This window comes from Anarhichas minor, unplaced genomic scaffold, assembly GCF_050575085.1.
Source record: "Anarhichas minor isolate MPS153535 unplaced genomic scaffold, ASM5057508v1 ptg000028l, whole genome shotgun sequence".
NCBI lineage: Eukaryota > Metazoa > Chordata > Actinopteri > Perciformes > Anarhichadidae > Anarhichas > Anarhichas minor.
In genome coordinates this window covers 4852878-4869780 of record NW_027466474.1, presented here as the reverse complement: position 1 = coordinate 4869780, position 16903 = coordinate 4852878, and the positions used below count along the sequence as shown (strand labels likewise).

Below are 16903 nucleotides of genomic sequence, written 5' to 3'. Positions count from 1 at the left end.
CTACTCAATCTCATCAAGATTTTGACAATTGATTTGACGACACAGAGCTCCTTTTCATAATGTGAATCCACGACTGATGATTTAACTTTCAAAGGCTTATTGTAAGACTGTTTCATGCTCTCTGTCATCATGAAAGCGTTGTGATCAATGGCATCGAACACGGCGTGCTGACTCTGTCCCCTGTGTATTCCAGCAGAAGAAACGATGTGCACCTGTGCAGGAGCAGAGTCTGTCAGCGGGGAAACTTTCTGCACAGAGCAAAGAGCCGACTCCGAGGGACAAAATCAGTCCCAGCAAGGTTGAGCAACCAACCCGCAACAAATCTGGTAACGTCTTTTGTTTCTTATAATCCTGTGACATTTACAGCCCTGAGAAGTTCTCCCAGCATGGACATATTTCTGATATCTATCTCAGATTTAATGACGCTTTCAGTTGAGTCAGACATGTAGCATTTTATTGAGCTCACAGGCAGATTACTCTCTCGCAGCTTTAGTTGTGGAGATAAATAGCCCGCAGTCAGTCTCGGTGGCATGGTAGTTTGTGTACGGAGCAGACAGAAAATGTCACACGTATTGTCTGGATGGAGTTTCTTTTACGTCTCAGTGAAACTTCTATGCACAGAAGCTTGTGTGAATATGACGATCAAATGTGATCTAATCAGTTGCAGATAGCGGCAGCAGTGCTCTAGAGACTCCGGAGTCTCTCAATCGCTCTGCTGTATCCAGTAAGGAGGCCGACGCTACAGGGAGCTTCATCCCAAGGCTGAGGAGAGGACGACGGCGGGCTGATGAGGCTCGACTCGACCTCTGGGGCTTCGCGACGCCTTCCCCTCCCCCCCCACAAATGCCTCCTCCCCCAGTTTCCCCGTCACCCCCCGTGATTCCCACCCAACCCACCCGCCGTCCGAGAGGAAGGCCCCGCTCGACCCCCTTGCCAGAACGAGCGATTCAGGGAAAGGGCAAGACGGCCGGTGCAGAGGGTGAAACGCCGGCTCCCAAGAAACGCCGGCGATGTCGTAGCAAAAAGTATCAGACCGGGGAATACATCACTGAGAAAGACAAGCTGGAAGATGGAGAGCACCTCGAAGAAGCGGATTCCCTGAGACGGGACAGCGGAGTCCCAGCGGGTACGCAGTTTGTCTCTAGAGATCGGTAGTTTTCAATTAACAGTTTCCAGCCCACGTTTTAATCAAAAGTGCAACTGTTGGTTACAGATGTGACTAAAAACCATAATGTTATAGTATGCATGTGTAAGAGTGGCTGGTTGACAGAACATTTAGATGAAGTAACCATTTTGACAATTGACTAATCGTTTAAGTAATTTGTTGAACATAAATGCCAAACATTTATTTCCAGATTTTCTGCTTTTATCTGTTTGATATTCATGTTAACTGAATATTTTTGGGTTTTGCACTCTTGTTAAGACAAAGTAAGACATTTGAAGATGTCAACTTGAACCCCCAGTAGAGATGATGGACATTTTAAACAATTTTCTTAAAATGTATAAACAATTGATCGATTGTTGTGAGCCCCGAGTGTTCATAAAAATATCTGTTTAGGAAATAAAGATAAATAATTCAGAATTAACAATAAGAAAGCTTAGACAGCGTCTTCTATAGTTCATACATATTAAAATAGACACGGATAAATTCAATTTAAGAGGATGTACATCTTTGTAAAGAAGCACATAGGAAAGTATTAATAGGATATTATACAGTATATGATGACAGACAAATATTGAGATCAATTTAGCATCTGACAAACGCATATGCAATTTTCAGTTTATGTTCTTGAGGTGCCGACTGTGTCATGTCCATATCAGCAAGTCCTCTTCAGGTCCCTGTTGGTGTGGATGAGCCATTGTTTCAATAGGTACCAAACAGTCTGATGTTGGCACAAAACAGCACCTGAAATATTTCATGCTCCATGTTCGGCTTGGCAGATAATCAAGAGCATGAAGCTGCATCAGTACATCAAAGATAAGATGGATGATGTTGAAATATCAAGATTGTTTGTGGTGTTTTCACTGTGTTCATCTGTTTGGTACCAGCCCACATAACCTTCGATTCTATTTATCATTACAGATCCACGGGCGGATCAGTGTTCGAGTCCCACCGCCTGCAGTCCAGAGCCTCCTCCGAGGAGACCCTCGTTCACGCGCTCCGGGTCGGTCCGCTACCAGGAGAGCGAGGTATCTCCAGAGTGCAATGACAAGCCTTCAGGGAAGAGGAAGTTCAAAAGCAAGCACTTAAGTGACAGCGATGAGCAGAAGGTAAGATGTTTGCTGAGGCTGCTTGATGTATTGTAGAACATTTCAAAGCCTACAGGCTTGAGTAATCTACAATGTTCCATGAATATATTAGCTTACAGTGCCCCCCTGTGGCTAGATAAATACCATGTGTGTCACGTTTATGATGGCAGCTGCACAGGTCCTCGAAGAGAAGAATCCGATGCATTACAAGAGATTGAATTTCACACACTGCTCTAATCAATAAATCTATATTTTAGGTTAAGACCAAACGCAGCAGCCAGGGCAAGCGTGCTGCCTCACTTGCCCTGGATAGTGATGGTGCTGATGTAAAACGAACAGAAAGCCTCCCACCCACTCCAAAAAGTTTGCCCTCATCTCCACCCAATAAGAAAGGCTCATCGGGGAGAATTTGCAGCTCCGAGTCTCCGCCCAAAAGGCCCGTTCCTCCGGAGGTTCGGCGGCTGATTGTCAATAAAAATGCCGGGGAGACTTTGCTGCAACGTGCCGCACGCTTGGGCTATCAGGTAAAATCCACCTGTTTCCTCGTGTAGTATCTCAAACATGACAGTGTACCTCTTTGAATCATGATGTGACACGGTCCGTCTGTGCTACTACCTCTGCTGTGCAGGACGTAGTCCAGTACTGTCTTGAAAAGGACGTCAGGGAGGTCAACCGGCGCGATAATGCCGGTTACACGGCTCTCCACGAAGCGTCCTCTCGAGGCTGGACTCAGATTGTCCAGATGCTGCTGAACCACGCCGCTGACGTCAACTGCAGCGCCCAAGATGGGACACGGTGAGGCCTCATGGTCGTGGTTCTAGTTAGTTGATTGTTTCTCATCTAAGTATTTATCTTGGGTGTAACCTTTGAAACACATTTGAGCACAGAGATTACTGGCTTTTTGGAGCCATCCGTCTCATCTCAACGTCTTTGTTGAGCTTGCTGAAATGACAAGTGTTTGTATATTGTTGATATTAATGTGATGGACGTAATGTATATAGTGTCCTGCAAAAGTATTCACCCCCCTTAGCGTTTTATGGAAGAAAACATGTTTTGAGTTCATCAAAGGGCATGCAGGAGACTCTAAATGTGTTTTCTCTTTTAGTTTCACTAAGCAATGCCTTTTTTTCCGGCCACATGGCTTAAAATGTTCCTATGGACAGAGGCAATCTCCGCTGTGGAGCTTTCCAGCTCTTTCAGGGTTCTCTTTGGTATTGCCTCTCTGATTAATGTCCTCCTCGCCTGCCTCTCTTGGCGTGTTTGTTGTGGTGCCGTATTCTTTCGGTTTTGTCATAATGGATTTAATGGTGCTCCGCTAGATCATGTGATACTTTGTTTGCACTCAGGTGAACTTTATTTCACTAATTATGTGACTTCTGGAGGTAAATGGTCGCACCAAATCTTATTTAGGAGCTTTATAACAGAAGGGGGTGAATACACAGCTTTTCACTTTATTTAAACATGCTTTTGAAAGCATTTTGTTTTTATATTTACCTTCATCTGTATTGATTTTTGTGTAGCTTTATTACATACAATCCAAATAGAAATCAATTATCCAGGTTGTAATGCAACAAAATAGGAAAAAAAGCCAATGGGGGGGTGAATGCTTTTACAAGGCACTTTATATTTAATTTCTTGTAAATGTTTTAATGGAATAATTTATATTTTGTGGCTAAAATTATAAACAATACTCAAAAATCATTTCATTGTTGTTCCACTCGCTCTCCTGAAAACATACCCACTCTACAGGTGTTAGGAGCAGTAATGAGCATACTCACTGGCAGGTTGTATTTCATGATTAACTGAAGATCATATTCTCGCTGCATATCTTAGTGAGGTGCTTTTTTAAGTGATAATAATTCCTGTCACCTGTTTTAGCATATTCACTTTTCCAGTCGAAGGAGTTTGTCTCATAAAAAAAAATAACGGTTACACAAATTGTAATTAATCCCAGAAAGTATTAGTTTTACTGAAGTACATCGTAATACTCCATATACAGCAAATTAGCAGACAGATTCAGGTGTAACGTTGTACAATCCCTGAAAGACATTTGTGTTTTGTCCTTTCTTTAGGCCCCTTCACGATGCAGTGGCGAGTGATAACCTGCCGATCGTCTGGTTGCTTCTGAACCACGGTGCAGACCCGACGCTGGCCACCTACTCTGGACACACTCCGGTCAAACTGGCGCACAGCCCGAACATGAAGACCTTCCTCACAGGTAGCCTGACCTTTTTATTAGCCTATGTTTCCATCAGTAACTATTTTGATGAAATACACATATTTCCAGATTGTTAGAGTGACGTTTTTACCTCTGGCCAAATTCATTTTTCACATCATCCACTAACACTTCAGCCACAATAAACAACACATCACAAAGGCTGTGATAAAGCTAATTGCATTGAGACATGTTGTATTTGCCAACTTAACAGTCACCCATCAAGCAACGTGTCAACACATTAATAAGCCTGTGCCCACTCCCACTGCATCACATTTGGCACGGTGAGCACTAAACAGCTTGCATGCAGCTGCATACATGAGAAATGCAGAGTGTTATATCCACACAGGGCTCGGCGTTAACTGTTTGAGCCACAGATTGTTTTGTGGTCTTAAAGCTCAATTTTGGTTACCAAAACTGAGAATGTTGTCCTGGTGAAAGGTAACATTTAGAAGCTTTTAGCTGCTGGACTTGCATTTCCGTACAGTTTAGACGCCTTCAAGTGGTTTTGTATGCTTTGACTGCTGAATTTGTATCAGTAAAGAGATTGAGCAGAGGATATCCTTATATTATTGAATAGAAATCAGTAAGACTTAAGTCTTGTTAGGAGACCGCTGTGGTGAAAACACAGCCCATGCCAGTTGAAATATAACTTTAATTGAAGGAAATAGATGAATTTGGTGTTGTAAAAGCTTCCATTGATTTCTCAATTAATGATCATTGAGGAAAATGCTTTAAACGTCCTTCCCTATGATGATCAATATCGTTCCATAACTGAGCCAGGCAAAGTGATTAATTACACACCGGGCTTCCTGCGAAACCTCCGAAACGCATGACTTCCTCTTGCTTGTCATATTGAACTCAAAAGAATATCCTCCAGCCAGCTTGTTAACAGGAACTCTGTCTTTAGCGTCGTAATTAATTTACTTTCACATCACTGTTGATGGTGTTTTAAGGATCCATCCCAGCTCTTGGCCAAGCTGCGGAGAGTGAGGAAACACTCCCCGTCAACCTGGCTGCAGTATCAGCAGTATCGGTGTTTAGTGGAGTGTGTTAGTCTCACAGCATGTGTCTCAGGTAAACAGAGAGATGAACGCTCCGTAATGCATTGAAACATTCAGCTCCGATGACACAGACGTGCACAAAACGAGCCGCAACATCAACTACTTGCCCGAAGTCAATTGTTACTTGCCCCTTTACAAACAAATTGTGTTATTGATTAGTGGTTATCTTGCGGCAAACTGCGCAGTACGTTGTCTGAGTTTTGTCGCCACCCGACTGAACTCCTGTTTCCAGGATAATGCATAAAGTAATGCTCACTTTGTAAGGCGCTGCTCTTTCCTCCTGATCCATACTGTGCACGTGCAACCTTTCAACAAAGATGATAAGGAAGCGAGATGGCTCAAGTTTCAAGTTAAGTTCATTCATAGTGAACATTTAAAACAACAGTTGGCCAAAGTGCTGCACAGTTGTAAATCAACAATACAATAAATATGAAAGCTCACTCGTTAGCTACTTCTGAAAAGAAACGCCTTAGTAAATCCCTATTGTTTAGCCCTGTTATACTTGTTGTATTGACAATTATTTTGTTCAGACAACCATCACAACTATTAATCATACGTTTTGCTCTTGACAAGGGGACAAGCATTAATGTGAAGCCCTGGCTTCATACTTTCAGATTGACTCATAGTGTAGATCAAGAGATGATCTGTAAATTACCTGTAAACTCGTAATATATCATCTATAATATTGTTGTTTTTTTCCAGAATATTTCACAGACCTGGAAGGACGTAAAGAACAGGATCTCGGCTCACCCTGGGATTTCTACAGTAGCTCCCTCTTTGGTAAGAAAGCTTGAAACGATGTGATCTGTGTTTGCGTCTGCCAATCCATCAGTCCACTCATCAGATCAATCAGTAAGCTGGCCGTGAGGGAGACGAGTGGAGGCCTGTTGCAGAGATGACCAGGTGGCTGCAGGGAAGTTATTGTAGTTTGTAGGACTCGGGCTCGGCCACTGGGACACAAAGTGGTGTTAGCCTTGTGTACCAGCATCAGAGTTGTGCTGTAAACAGCCACAGGGAGCCAGTTCGCCAGTGGAGGATGAGCAGGATTAGAGTTGCATGGAAGAACTGAGGAAGACTAAAGAGAAAGTAGACTGCAGCTAAACTGACGTGACAAAAAATGTTGGTAATGTGTAACAAAAAAGCTTTTATATGCACCTCCCAACGACGACAAATATCTTTTATTATATTTTCTGCGAGTGGTGATAAATAGTATATATCTTAAGCTTGCCATTGATTGGTGCAATTTATGTTGCCACTGTAGAGTGATGCTCCACGACAGACTTAACTTGTAAATGACTATTTATTTTGTTTGTTAATGTTGCATTAGTTTCTGTGAAATATGTTTGATTTAATTTCTCTCCTTTGTGTTATTTCTGTTGCTGCCTTCTCACAGTGGTGGGAGATAGAGAGGATCATTGATCTGGCTTTAGAAGCTTTTGTGCCATTCATTATTGTAGAGTTTGAGAGAAAGCCTTGCAGACTTGAAGCGAGATAATCACATGAAACATAAAGCTTTAATTAGTATCTGTTTCATTGGGCCAAGGTTTTCATATCAGTAAATGCATTGAATTACACTCTGCTTACTGTCCATCATCTCAAACAGTCCACCAGTAAACAATCCTTCAAAATGTATGCCTTATGTTCATATGTCTCTATGTAGGGTGTTTTTAACTTCAAGCTGCGACTGACATCATGAAGTTTGTGTTCCTTTTAACGGATCACAGCCTCACCAGCCTTCAGTCGTAGACGTATTATAGTTGTTGTGAATAGACTGTCCACTAGGAGGCGTCCAAACTCCATGTCATCCAGTTTGTCTGCTCCTCTTCATCTCACAGAGACGGACCAGGAGCCGTGCTGGGACTTCCTGCTGTCTGAGGAGAACCAGGACCTGGAGGAGGATGCGACAGGAAAGACTGAGCCGGACTCGGACAAAGATTGCCTTGTGTTTGAGTTCTCCTCCGAGCCTCTCTTACCCTGCTATCACGTTCAGGTGTCATTAACCCAGGGGTGAATTCAAATTCTTTATCGGCTAAAACCTGTAAAACGTTTAAATTATTCAGTTTCAATTTGTGTGATGGGATCATAAGTGTGTAGTTTTAATTAATGTGTGTGTGATGACTTTCTGTCACTGGATTGTTTTGTTGTGTTTTTACATTCAGTAGTCAGTTTGCAATAAATCCCATCTTCATCGAGTTAATACCTCTGATATATTCAGTGGAGTTGTTGTGGGAAGAATTATGTTAATTGGAGGATAATTTGAGGACAGTTGGCTGATATCAGGCATATTTCTCTCTCGCAGCTTTTGCAACTGGTTCCTCCTGACGGATGTCCTCAAGCGTCTGAAGATGTCGGCTCGGATCTTCCGGGCGCGTTTCCCGCACCTGGAGGTGGTGAGTCTGTCGCGTGCTGAGCTCTTGAAGCAGGTGTCGATCAGCCAGGTGAGCTCCACTTTGGCTTCACCTTACAAAGGCAAAATTAAGGAGGAGGAAGAGAAGGAAGAAGAAGAGGCGGGACTTGTGGATCTGGTGCGATGTGTACCGGAGCTCCAGAGACTACTGGGATCCTCTATTGACATCCTGCAAGAGGAGGAGGACGAGGACGAGGACGAGGAGGAGGAGGAGCAGGAGGAGGAGGAGCAGGAGGAGCAGGAGGAGCAGGAGGAGGAGGAGGAGGAGGAGGAGGAGGAGGAGGAGGAGGAAGAAGAGGAAGAGACACTGACAAACACAGGGAAGCCTCGCAGCCGATAGCCTCTCTTTCACTGTGCAAACTGTTGTCAACCCAAGTCCTTCCCTGCAAGCAGCAGCTCAAAGGAAACCTCTCCGTCCAATGTAACGAGGGTCGTGGGTTTCAACTCCAGCGACAGTAATGACACTCCACCCATAACCTTTGACCTCAGACAGAAGGTGATTAAGTCATCACAAGGACCTGCACACGGGAGTGGTCGGTGCTGTAAAGCAGCTTTCAGGTTCCTATCTATAGGTATATTTGAATACACGAGAACTATTGAGCAAACCTTTTGTATTGATTATGTATGTACATGGTAGTGTATATGTGTATCTTGCCATCAGGGTTAAAACATTTGGTTATATAAATGTATTCTAGTGGCAAAAAGGACAAATTATGTTGAGGACTTTTTGTTTGAGTTTGTTCCTGAGAGACAGCGGTATTTTTTTCGACGGGAGATCAAGACTTTTATCTTGGTGAACTCTTGCGTAAAGCTAAGACGCTTAAGTCAGGGAGGCCACTGGCCCGGATGGTTCTGGTTCTGTCAACCTGGGAGACCTGGAGACCTGCAGAGAAGAGACCACGGCACATAATATTCAAATGTATTCAGAGCTTCATTTCAATTCTTCTCCTCTGTATCGTTATTTCGCTTTATCATCCTCGAGAGATCGTTACTGGACGGACCTAGTATCTTACGGCGTTTATTTTTCCTCCACATTTCACGAAGTGAGCGTGGGCAGCACGGGAGCTGTCGACGTCCCTGCTCAAAATATGAAATAACGTCTTTTTGGACCTTGAGATTGAGCGTTTGTTTACAGAGCTGGACAGATAGTAGTGTCCTCCACTCCCCAGGTTGCACTCCTCCTGAACTGATGCAGAATCCTGTGGATCTCTCTCAGAGGAAAAGTAGTCCCACCTCTGGAGTCCAGAGGCTGCTCCCGCGTCCGAGGAGGCGAGACGCCCTCTTAACTGCAGCCGCGTCCCGATATGAGATCCCAGAGTGCTTTGTGTTGCAGTGTTTTATTTACACTGTTTGTTGTGCTTAATTTAATAGTCATTAATATATTTGACCTCTTGTGTATCTGACAAGCCTATCTATGAAAAAAAATTGCTTTGTATGGTTGGTGCTTCATTTTGAAATGTACTTATTAGGATCCCTTTATTCTGACATTTTCCTCCCTCATTCAAGAACAGTATTTCAAAAGAAAAAAAAAAAAGCTAAAGTACAGTTTTATTGTACTGGTGCTAAAACAGATTTTGTGTTGACAATCAATGATGTTTTGGTTTGAAGTCACAAACTAATAAAAGATATTTAAGATGAAGAGACTTAAGGTGTAAAGAAAAGTATAGTTTAGTTAAAGACAACGGGAAACAGCACGACTGAAAGACTGAGCAGTGTGGGAAGAGCCTTTTATTTGATTCTTTTATAAGAAATCAACAAGAATAAAGCATGATTGTGAATTATAGTTATTTCCTCTTTGTTTTGTCAGTTGGATTGTTATGATGATAGCTGAGTTGAATATTCAGGGACGAACTCCCTCAGGCGTATTTCAACTGATCCGTTCGGTTTCAGACATTTTACTGGATAAATGTCTTTTCTTTTTTAATCACAGATAATTTGCCCCTCAGAGGAATCGTAGGAAGAACCATTACATTAATCTGTGCTGTACCTGAGGAAAACCGTTTTACATTCAAACCCAAATGAGCTTTATCTCACAGCAGGGTTGGCAGCTGTGATTCGGCACTATGATGGGTAAACACCATAACTGGGCGTCCCAGGGGAGTAGTGGTCGAGGGCGCATATCACGTTATCACTACGCCATTGGTTCAATTTTAGATAGTTCCCTTCGATGCACATCGCCTTTTTTTACTCTCTCCCCATGTTGCCTGTCTGTCTCTACTGTCAAGCTTTTGAATAAAGGTGAAAATGACACAAAAACGTATAGAAGATTTAGTGAAAACCACTGAATTCCATAATGATTTGCCTTGAGGACCAGCCCACGATGTTCGTAACACTTTGCTGAATCAGATCTTTTTTCAGGCACAGACTGAAAAATCCTTTTTGTGTGCGATGTTTGTTTGTGCCTGAAGAAGATCAGATTGTTCAAAACATTTAAGAGACACTGACGAAGCGGAGAACAGTTTACAGATTCCACTTTTTGTCATGATACCACTCGCTCTGTTTCCTACATAGTAATCACAGATATAAAGCAGGATTTTAAGTGTTGACTCAACAAATCTCAAGGTCCATTTACGCGCTAGTTGTGGAGCTTTCGATCGCCTCACACGGTCTTTATCATCAGCAGAGTGACTCTTTGATAATGTCTTGTTCTCTGTTGATTCCAAGCTCTAAACTTAGAATATGGCACTTTTGAAAGGAGAAATAAGACAATCTTCCTCTTATAAATTAAAGGGTTAATTATTTAAAAAATAAACACACTTGCTAACTTTAACACACTAAGTAGTTTTCCTGCTACAGCCTTTCTCAGTAGTGTTTGGTGGCTAAAGTCTTACATAAAGGTTACTATGTAACTGTCATTACTGCGTCAGTGCGCCGCTATAGAAGGATTTAGTATTTATAGTCTCACTTTAAGCCATCGCAGATGAGACATGCTCAGAATCTACATCTCCAAGTCAGCTGTGCTCAACTCTATCTGCTGATAAAGACTGTTTGGTTCAGTAGAAATCTCCAGTACAAGGGGAACAGTTCCCAGGTCTGTAAATGTTAAAGTGACTCAATGTTATATCTGATAACTCAGACATTCATTTTACCCACTAGAGGGAACCAGTGACGGTGACTGTTAATATTAAAAGTGAAAGCAGCAATTCGCTGCCTGTTTCTCTTCCTCTATCTGATCTCATAAAGCTCAAATACATGAGTTAGTAGTGACTTGGTGTTGTGTTCGATTCAACTTTCTTTTCGTCAGCACAGGAAAATTCTGAAATTCTTTCACCAATGCAATATAAAGCTACAATATGGTCTTCTTTATCCACGGCTGATGCAGAGATCCTAATTCAGGCCTTTGCATCATCCAGCCTGGATTATTGTAACGTTTTGCTGTCGGGCCAAAGGGCCATTTCCTATCATACACCTTTCCTCTGGAACAATCATGGACATCAGTGTGATTCTGTTCAGGCCTTTCAATTAGTTGCTTATTCTCTACTTATCTGGCTGGCGGGTCGGTCTCAGTCTCGATGTATAATTTAAGCCTAGTAGTCCTGCAGACTAAAAGTACATTATCTTTCTGAAAGTGCTTCTCAATAACCCTCTTGTTTCCTTGCGTACCTGCGACGTCTCTTTCTCTCCTGGCTGTCGGTGCCTCGTTCTACATGTCGAATCTCTCTCCCTCTGTGTGTTTGTTTCATTCTCACGTCTGCATGACAGATGTGCTTGAGATTTGCTTATGTGCGTTTGTGTAGCCTGTCTTCTTTCCAGGTTACATGGTTGAGAGGAGGCCGTGTAGGTCAGGCTCTAGCTGTGTGGAGACAGCCTGGATGCTGCTTGACATCCTCCTGGATCTATCTTTACAGTATGTTCACATTCTGTGTATCACTTTGTCACAAGGATTGTCTGTATTGTAATTTTATTATGTTTTTTTTTTCTGTACACACAGTGTCCCTCCTCAGTTGCTCTTCCTGAGGTTTCTTCCATTTCCCCCACGTTCTAGGGATTTTTGTTTGGGGAGTTTTTTCTTATCCGAAGCGACGGTCAAAGGACTTTTTAGTTTCTACAATTTTAAACGTGTCTCGAACAGCAACAGTTACAAAACTGTTGCTGTTCGAGACACGATGGAGCCTCATGCAGTGAAGTAACAGAGCCAAATACCAGAAGAGGGCATCATGTGAGACAAGTTACAACTTCTGTTTAGCCCGCAGGGCAGCTGTTCATCTTCCATGAGAGACTTAACACACAAACAGTCAATACCCGCGTAAAAGTCTTATGTTAATTTACTAAATTTATTATTGTTACCCATTACAATAAAATCATCAGTTTGGCTAATGACATTATTTATTTAGAAGAATGGCACAAAAGCTTACCTTGTATTTACTTTCTATTTTGAAGCTGAACTTCAAGGACAAAATGAAGGAATGCGTTTAAAAAAAGAAGTCAAGAAAAAGAAGCATATTTCTCCCAATGACGCCACTAATATCTGAGCCGCCGTAATATCCTGTTATACAACATTTTCCCTGCAGCATATGGGCCTCAGTTTGAAGTCTCAGTGTGAATGTGATGTGTTATTGTACTGGGATGTGGCATACCAGCCGTTGCCCCGTACAGGCCCCATGGTGCAGATGGTCCGACCCTCAGTGAAACCTGCACAGTCCCCATGAGGTTACTCGAGTTCAGCCACTGATGCTGCTGCAGCGCTTTGTCTCATGGCAGTGATAGCATGTGGCCAGATTTTAGGCTGCTTCATTTCGATTTATATCTGATTAAAATATTTTCATAACCTACTCCTAATTGCATATGATGATTCTAAAATACAAAAATTTGAGTTTGGCACCTCAAACTACAAAATTCCGGCTTTTTTTTCCTGGTTAAACTTTATCCAGATTGTTCAAGCTATTCCAAGTGACGGGATCATGTGTCTGTGAGTTTTAGGAGTCTTTGGGAAATCTTGACTCTCCTGTAAAGCAAGCCTCATTACATCATACATGGGGACGAGCTCTCGGGGCCGGCCCCTTCACCGAGCCCCTGCCTTACCTCACCGCTCATTGGCCGCCTGTTGTGAGGCTGTGGCATCTGATTGGATGAAAACGAGGGCAAGTCTGCACAAGACCTACTGACAGACTGACATGGAAAGAGGAAGGGAGGCCAGCCTTACATGGAGACAAAGGGATTATGAGGGATGGCAATGTTTTGTACAACAGCACATTATATAAATATACACACTACATTAAGTCTGTGTGTGTGTGTAAGGAAGATGGGTGGTCTTTATATATACTTTACCTTAAACTTACCATATGTCATATTAAACCATATTCTGTTTCTTTTTACCAAATCTTCCAATGAAATGATTCCCTGTCTTTTAAATCCAGTCAAAGCAACACATGCCATCATGCTTCAACGGGCTTTTCAGGTTGTCAATGGTTATTTTGTACCCGTCTGTACATTATTTGTTATGATAATGAGTGCCTCTTAGGCGTCGGGTTTACTGAGTACATCTGGTGTAACAGTTACGTAACAGTCCTCTTTGAAAGAGAAGGGGGAAGTCCAGCTCACTTAGCTGGCATCTAAAGCTCAGCCTCGATACTTCCCTTTTCTCTCAGTCACCATTAACAACTCGCCCACCAGAATCTTAAACATACCAGAATAAACGTTGTAATCTGTCTGAATTGTCCTTTGGACGTTTGGGGAATGTTTTAGTGCCTGAGACAGATCAAACTAGCTTTCATCCCGTGAGACTCCACAGGGCTCTTTTGTTAATATCAACAGGGTTTAGATGAATGTGCTCTCTCTCTCTCTCTCTCTCCACAGCCAGTTACGTCTGCAAGAGTCTGTTGAATGTCTGTCCACCACACATTGACAAATCATACAAGCTGCAGCACTGCTTTGAAATAACGCTCTCATAGGATGTTAAATGTGCTTTGTTCGTGTTGATATCAAGAGATCGAATGGCGTTTAATCCGCTGCTATCTCTGGCTGAATCAGCTCTAAATATAAGCCAGGCGCGGAAACTAACACTGTCATGTGTCGGCCCTCACTATGTCACAAGAAGCTTGACCTCGTCCAGACGTCGGAATTAGTTTTGGTATTTGTCCAAACATTTCAGCCAGCCTGAGAAACCCAGTCACCCAGACACAGTAATGAAATCTGATTGAAATCATTTGCACTTTGAGTTTACAGCCACATAAAGGTTAAGCAAACTAGAAGAGGACTATATTAAAATGTGCACGTGCAGATATCATAAAAAAAAAGATTCAAATGTGTTAAAATAATGTATAATTTGAATGTGAAATAAACTGCTGTTGAAGTTGAAGCACTGAAAGGAGCTGAGGGGTCAGTTGAAATGTCAATTGAAGTGTAAGAGACGAAAGCAGACTGAAACCTCAGTTGACATAAAAACACTGAAAGCAGTTGAATGTCAGTTGCATGATTCATATTGTATGGGAGCTGCAGTTTAATTTGAAGTACTTACAGGAGTTGAATTGTTAGTTGAAGAGCAGTAAAAAAAAAAGTTTGAATTGTGATTTAATGTTGAATGTTAGAGCTGAAAGCAGTTGAACTGCAATGGCTAAAAGCATGTTCATTTTTAATTTAAGTGCTGTGGGAAGTTGTGGTGCCAGTTTGTCAATAAGCACTCACACGATGAAGAGTCAGATGAGGAGAAACAAAGTTGCAGCAAACCTGCATGTGCCTAAAAAAAAACAATGAAAGCTAGTTTGATCTCAATTGAAATGTTTAAGTGAAAGGAGTTGAATTCAGAAGTGCTATCGCTGAAGGCATGTTCATTTCCATTTTAAGAGCTGTAGGAAGTTGAGTTTGTGTTTAAGCACTGAGAGACTTAGCAGTTGAAGAGGATGAGCTGAAAGCAGTTAAAGTGTCAGTTTGAAAGGAGCTGACATGTCAGAAGTGTGTTTGCTGACAACAGGAGCAAAATTTTAGTTGACGTTCAACACTGAAAGCAGTTGAATCATCAGTTGAAGTGTAGCTGTTGCCTTTGTATGCAGCCAACATTTCAGCCAGCCTGTACATGCCTTTAAAACTCGCCCAGACATGACATCTGGTTAAAATGGAGAAACTCTTCACTTTGCATTTTCTTGCTACTTGAAGGCGAGTAAATTCATTAAATACAACAGGAGGCCACTTCTCTGTTCTTTGTCTCACAAAACATTTGGCTTCATGTCGATTTCTCACCGACGACAAATGATAACAAAAGACCTTGATAACCCCAAAATCCTCTCGCTGAAAGGTAAAGTTTTAGTTGTAAACAAACACTCTGACGTTTGAAATTTGATCACTGTAATTTCTGTGGATTGCAGCGATTTCTAATAGCTCCCACTAACAACAGAGGGCTGCTTTGTTATTGAACGCACTCACACACAGCCATTGTCTGGCCTCTTGTCTTGAAGAATGGATTAAATGCAGCGACCAACCAGAGATGGACACTGGCACTGACCTGCAGAGACCTCATGTCTTTACCTGTTTGTGGATCAGACCCGGAGGACTTCAGTTGCAAGGGATGACCCTGATGGTTATCACCTACCTGATAATTACAGTTAACTGAGGACTCGAGGAACAGAGCGCCATCACTGTATAAACATACGAGGGCCAGTGGTGGAAAGTAGTTTTAGATTTTGTTCTATTTCATACTTCTACTTCAGTATATTTAGGAGTAAATATTCACTTTTTTCCCCAATATTCATCTGACAGCTATACATAACATTTTCCAGAATACATTTTTCCATACAAAACATTTTAACAACTTCTAAAATGTGATGCATTATTATAAATCACACTTAACCAACACAACACTGAACGGGGCAATTCTGTTGATTGAATACTTTTACTTTTACATTTTGCTGATAATACTTCTACAGGATTTTGCATGCAGGACTTTTGCTTGTAACATTATTTTTTTTAAAGTGGTTTTGCTATTTGTTTATAATTTTTTACCTAAATAAAAGCTCTTAGTGCTTCTTCCACTTCTGCAAACGACTCACAGAGATCATCTTTGGAAAAATATACACACAAAGAAAAAAACATATGCATGCAAAGCTCCTGACTCTATATGCGTGTGTACATTGTGTGCACGACAGAAGTTTGTATTGACCTATATTATACACATAAAGTGTGTGAGAGCAGCACACAAGGCCGGGCGGCGGACTGGATTGTTCGCTCTCAGAGACGCTCTGTGTCAGGCTGTAAGCTGCTCCAGCTCGACTCCACACCCACTCGCCTTTTAAATAACCTCATACATCCCTCCCCTCTGCACGGAGCTCGCACATACTGATCCTGGTGTGGTGCTCACCAGCGATGGCAGAGTGTCGGGTTTGCAAGTGTAATGATGTGGGTAGATGGGCTTCCTTCTGTAAAAAAGGAATCCCTTTGTAACCCAAACAACAGAGCTATCGGTCGAGGCCAGAACTTATCACACAGACCAGGAAGAAGGAGGAAGGGGGGGTGGTGCTTCTGTGTTGTAGGAGTGCAGCCTCTGCCTAAAAGAGAACATGGTGTTCCTGGCTTCACGTCTCTGTCGCCATGCTGACAAGACAACGGAGCTGAAGCCGATCTGAAGCTAAAAGACCAGACAGACAGACAGACAGACAGACGGACATTTAATCTGCAATATTTTGTTCCATAATCAAAGTTTGATACAGAGGCCTTGTTTAAATGACAAAATATTCATGGAGGAATAGTTACCAAAAACATTCTGGCTGTAGAGAACACCAGTTGGTCTGCAGTAGTGGTGGAAGAAGTGTTCAGACCCTTCACTTAAGTACTAATACCACGATGTAATACTCATTTAAAAGAAAAACTCTTCATTACAAATCCTACGTAAGTAAAAGTATTACATGCAACTTGTACTTTAAGTATTCATCATGCAGATGAGCTTCTTTTTTTAATTATTGCAAAATTACCATTGCGACGACAATGGAAAATTACAAAATGTTATGTGTGTCTTTCAGGCTGGATGTCTCGCTCCAG

At 42.1% G+C, this 16903-nt stretch overlaps 1 protein-coding gene across 5 annotated transcripts in view; it reads left to right on the top strand.

The window, feature by feature from the left end:
- bcorl1 (BCL6 corepressor-like 1) overlaps nucleotides 1–9719 on the top strand; it is a 29817-nt gene extending 20098 nt beyond the window's left edge. For 3 of the 5 annotated variants that reach the window (XM_076103508.1, XM_076103505.1, XM_076103507.1), the window contains 9 exons: nucleotides 194–326; nucleotides 662–1126; nucleotides 2084–2271; nucleotides 2508–2774; nucleotides 2879–3045; nucleotides 4323–4468; nucleotides 6232–6309; nucleotides 7365–7536; nucleotides 7829–9719. In XM_076103508.1, coding sequence (XP_075959623.1) covers nucleotides 194–326; nucleotides 662–1126; nucleotides 2084–2271; nucleotides 2508–2774; nucleotides 2879–3045; nucleotides 4323–4468; nucleotides 6232–6309; nucleotides 7365–7536; nucleotides 7829–8276 — 2064 coding nt within the window. In that variant the 3' untranslated portion in view covers nucleotides 8277–9719. Of the gene's footprint in view, nucleotides 1–193; nucleotides 327–661; nucleotides 1127–2083; nucleotides 2272–2507; nucleotides 2775–2878; nucleotides 3046–4322; nucleotides 4469–5793; nucleotides 5879–6231; nucleotides 6310–7364; nucleotides 7537–7828 lie in introns of those variants that run through there. The other 2 variants (XM_076103506.1, XR_012957370.1) reach the window with 2 other exon arrangements.
- The last annotated feature ends 7184 nt before the right edge of the window (nucleotides 9720–16903 follow it).